At 45.1% G+C, this 4617-nt stretch overlaps 2 protein-coding genes across 2 annotated transcripts; both read left to right on the plus strand. All coding sequences in view use genetic code 11, as the record gives it.

Annotated features, from left to right (window-relative positions):
* Positions 1-1070: 1070 nt before the first annotated feature.
* EGR_10287 (Y+L amino acid transporter) lies at positions 1071-3101 on the plus strand (the record flags this gene model as incomplete). The annotated part of the gene is made up of 5 exons (XM_024499536.1): positions 1071-1542; positions 1857-1956; positions 2538-2582; positions 2656-2791; positions 2994-3101. 5 exons carry the CDS (start codon positions 1071-1073, stop codon positions 3099-3101), a joined length of 861 nt encoding a protein of 286 aa, XP_024346040.1.
* A 117-nt stretch (positions 3102-3218) lies between these two features.
* On the plus strand, positions 3219-4357 carry EGR_10288 (Large neutral amino acids transporter small subunit; the record flags this gene model as incomplete). The annotated part of the gene is made up of 4 exons (XM_024499537.1): positions 3219-3284; positions 3668-3886; positions 3977-4154; positions 4239-4357. 4 exons carry the CDS (start codon positions 3219-3221, stop codon positions 4355-4357), a joined length of 582 nt encoding a protein of 193 aa, XP_024346041.1.
* Positions 4358-4617: the final 260 nt, after the last annotated feature.

Here is a 4617-nt window from a genome sequence, read left to right on the forward strand (position 1 = left end):
AACCGTGCCAGTCACCAAATTAGTGCGCAACTGAGGGGATACTTGACCTCAACGTAACTGATCCCTCTTGGCAGCTTGACTGGATCCGGGGTTTCGTCCGGTTTAGGGATTTCATTCAGGACGGGGAACTGCTCCGGCCATCATGCGTGTCCATAGATAGGTGCAGAAACACTGGCCTAAAAGCAGATTTGAGTAAGGGAATACAAGATTTAAAACAGGTCCATGGGGGACGGTAGGGGAAATCCGTAACGAAACTTCCAGATGGTACACAGCTAGTGTCGCTTCAGTTGTTAATAGCTTTTCTGCAGAACACGGGACTGGGAGAGATGCCGAAGGTAAACGTCAACATCAACCCTTCTGTTAGGAGACATCACCATTCTCCCGTCCGTAGCATATGTACTTCTTCTGCTCCACTAAGGCTTATCACGCAGAAGTGGAAAATCAGTATACATGTCTTTCAAGATCGGGTTCGCTTTCCGCTGCCACCAATGTAGCGTCCCGAGACTCCCTGAAGACGAAAGAAGACAAAATACTCGGGCAGAATATATATATTCAGCACGGAGGTGTCTGGGCTGTTGGCATGGCCCAAAAGGCCAGCCCACCCAGCGAGGTACAAGGGGGCTAATTCGAAGTACAAAAGTGGCGCCTCACCAGAACCGAGGGATAAACCACTATCGTGCTACACACATCTCAGCGCAAACACGTTGGGGTAGTTGAACAAAGGAAAAATCAAAATATCAGTAGACCTCCTTAAATCCTTTTTACAAAAGCGTTTTAAAAGGCAAGACTAAACTGTCTTGTAAGGCTTACTTTGAGGCATTGGGACCACTATTTTAAAGCTGATCTTCGAGTATCTTTTTCCCAAAATAAACTTCTTTACCTGTAATATAGCAAAAAATACTTTAATTAATATAGATTTGAAAAATATAACATATAAAATAGAGATTAAATCCATTTAAAGTCAGCAAGACATTTGAACTATTGTTTAGCTAGGTCAATCGAGATATCTAACACGGTCGTGAATATAAACTCCTACCGATGTACCACGCGAAAGCCGATGGAATTTGCCAATGGGTGGCGGTTCTGACGCATCTGAAGTTCCAAGCTCCGCTAATGGGGATGAGAAGACGGTGGTTAGGATGTCGGAGGAGATTGGCGTGTTACAAGCCGTCAGCATCGTATTTGGAGCTATTGTTGGGTCTGGGATCTTCGTATCGCCTGTTGGCGTTCTGCGATACTCGAATTCCGTCGGTCTATCGCTAATCATGTGGGTAGTGCCGGGTCTGTTCAGCATGCTTGGTGCTCTGGTGTATGCCGAGCTGGGTGTGCGAATCCCGAAGTCCGGCGGCGAGTATGCATATGTCCTCGAAGCATTTGGTGGTCTGCCTGCATTCGTTGTGATGTGGATCACCTTTGTGGTCATTGGTGGTGTCAGTTGTGCTGCCAATTCGATAGTGTTCGCGGAGTACATGCTGCAGCCCGTCTACCCTAACTGTACAATCCCTGGACCTGTTGTGAGCATGATTGCCCTTTGTGGTCTGAGTAAGTGCGGTATTGTCGTCATGCATGCCTGTAGTGTTAATTTGTGCGATAAACTGCTACAAGGTGAAGTGGGCTACGAGAGTCGCGGTTATCTTCTCCTTCGGCAAGATCGTCGCATTACTACTAATAATCGGCTTTGGATTATATTACCTCGCAACTGGTAAGTTATCTCTCCCTCACTTCGAATGCGTAGTCCGTTCGCTGACGTGGCGTCTTCATTGTTTTGGATGATATTCCTTTCTATCCTCATTTTACTATACCTTATTGCATGAGCCATTCGACTTCAGCTGGTTGGACTTATGTGACTGCACTAGGTCATGTGGAAAGTTTTCATGATGCCTTCGAGGGATCGAATTTGTCTCCCGGTTATCTAGCATTGGCCTTCTATCAGGGCTTCTGGGCTTTTGGAGGGTGGTAAGTACTGTCTTTGGCCGTTTACACATTGCTGCTTACCGTTCTGCTACCGGCATGTACCAGATGTATCGGTAGTCGATTCGCATGTCGTTTTGGATACCTTTCGGTGTAATTATTAAATTGTAATGTAGATTAGCCAAGAAGAGTCTAGGAGGGTGGTTTAATCAGTGAGTACGTCGGCTAATTATTGGCAACTATACGACCGTTTGCCTAAGGTTGTATTTCAGAACACATTCCTCACTTCAAGTTAGTTAGCAATCAGTTTAGGAGCGGTGCTTTTGTGTATTTTGAAAGAGACGGAGAATATGTAAGTAGCCTTTGAAGCTTATTGGACCAGTGGCTTTTATAACTGGAAGAAGGCCTGAACAATAAAGATGCACCTGAGTGTCAACCAGCTTGTACAGTGTAGCATTGTTCAATGCGAGTCGAATTAAAGTGCTGCTTTTGTACAGTTTGTTGACGTTTAATTAGTAATTCAACTCCAGTTCAAGATTTGAATGGACATCAGCAAAACGTGTAATATTTTGTCAGATTACTACCATCTCCCTAAACGGATAATCATTTGTCAAATTGTCTTGTAGGAATTCGCTTAATTTCTTGGTGGAAGAAATGAAAAACCCTGGTAGGTGAGTGCCAAGCTGGTTAATGTAGAACATTGTGAATAGACATGGGGTAATAACATGGGCACCACCAATCTAGAAATCTGCCACTGACGATTGGGATCTCCCTCTCCCTGGTAACTGGGCTGTACGTGCTGACGAACATAGCCTACCTGGCGGTGCTCAGCCCCTATGAAATGCTGGCCACAGGCTCTGGATCCTCCGCCATCGCCGTGGTAAGTTGAGGTGAATAAACCGGTGTGAAGGTTTAGCGAAGTAGTTTGGTGGAAGAAAATGGGACATAACTTGGGGAGGGGTGAGAAAATGTAGGAGATACTCTGCTGCACAGGTGTGAATGCCTCTAAGTCGTTGGTTTTGCAGTGTTATGAATCGAGAGATAGCTCGTTTTTTGACTGACTATCATCGCGTCGCTTTCAGGTGTTCGCGAAGCGTGCAATGCCCTGGATTTCCATGCTCATGCCCGTTTTCGTTGGTGCCTCAGTGTTTGGAAGCATCAATGGGCAGGCGATGTCGATGTCTCGGTGAGTTGTCTTTCTTCATTTGCCCCTTATCACTTCCTAATTAGGATTTCACAGGTAAATTATCGTTTATTTACATTGCCAATTCTAAAGTTTGACGTACACTGGAGCTAGAGAGGGACACATGCCGTCCATTCTTGCCATGATCCACCACTGCAATCTTACGCCTATTCCCGCCATTCTGATTTTGGTGAGATTTTTTTTTTCACCCTAAAGTTATTGTCAGATTTTCATTCTTCATTCCCTAAAAAAATGGGTTTTCTGTTTACTGTAAAGTAATTTCACCAGCTAATGTTCTTTAGATAGTAAACTGATGGGAACACTTCTGATTAAACCGCTATTAGCTTCATCACGCAATGAATGACTGAAATGGACTGGCTGACTGTTTGCATGCTCAAATAATGTTTGATTCAGAATTAACCAAGTATATTACTTCCTTGTCAAGGGCCGTCAGTCGATTTTTGATCTAATTTTGATAAAGTCAGGTGCTAATCTTGATTCAGATATCTCCTAACTGATCCAAGATTACCAAGGCAGAAAGTGCCTTGCTCTCTATTGTGTTTTTCGCCACAGCTTGTGCTGGCCGTAGGCTACCAATTTTACAGCGACCTGTTCGCGTTAATTGGGTTGGCAGGCTTCGCGTTCTCCTCCATTGCGGCTTTGGCAGTGACCGCTCTCCTCTATTTGCGGTACAAAGAGCCCACTTTGAAGACTTCATTTCAGGTACACCTTTCTTCATCCTTTGTGCCTTTGTCCTCACTGCGGCGCTTTGTGCTGCAAGTGATAATCAAGGTACACGAGGCCTTTGTGACGGACGCAGGCATGCGTCTGTGTTAAGTGAAGGTGGTTCTAACGCGCCTCCTTTTGCCTTGGTTCACGTAGTTGCCCATCTTCTTCCCGATTCTCTTCCTCGCATCTGATCTCTTCATCCTTGCGCTGACGATCTATCAACAACCACGTGAGTCGCTCTCCAACGTGATTCTTATGTTGGCGGCGGTTCCCATCTACTGGTTGGGTGTTTCGTGGAAGAACAAACCTAAGAGCTTCCAGAATTTCATCTGTAAGTGATCGCGTTCTAGCCGATCGTGAACGCCTTGCAACAGGGAGATACACCGTCTCTGATCCGTTTTTCCTTCTTGTGCAGATAAGGGCACAATATTTCTGCAGAAGGTATTTGCCTGCGTGCCGGTAGAGGACGAGTCTCACTTGGATGGAATTGCAGCTTCTCCAACTAACGAGGAGAGGCAAGTCGACACCTTCTAGGTGTTCAACGTCCATTTACAAACTCAGGAAACACTTCATTTCACAAGTACTCTGTGTGTCCCTTATTACAAATTTTGTACTCTAGCTACTTCTCATAATTTCACGTCAAACCATTAAATGAAGTCGATTGCCCCTGCATATCGGCACATTGTCGTAAAAAGTCTTGTTTTTGGTCTCCTATGGCTGGAGTCTTGGAATGAGCGAGTCATTCTATTCGATTTTGGGCCTCTTCCACATACTTTATCGCTCGACTGGTTAGA

Source organism: Echinococcus granulosus, assembly GCF_000524195.1.
Source record: "Echinococcus granulosus chromosome Unknown EG_S00206, whole genome shotgun sequence".
Taxonomy (NCBI): Eukaryota; Metazoa; Platyhelminthes; class Cestoda; order Cyclophyllidea; family Taeniidae; genus Echinococcus; species Echinococcus granulosus.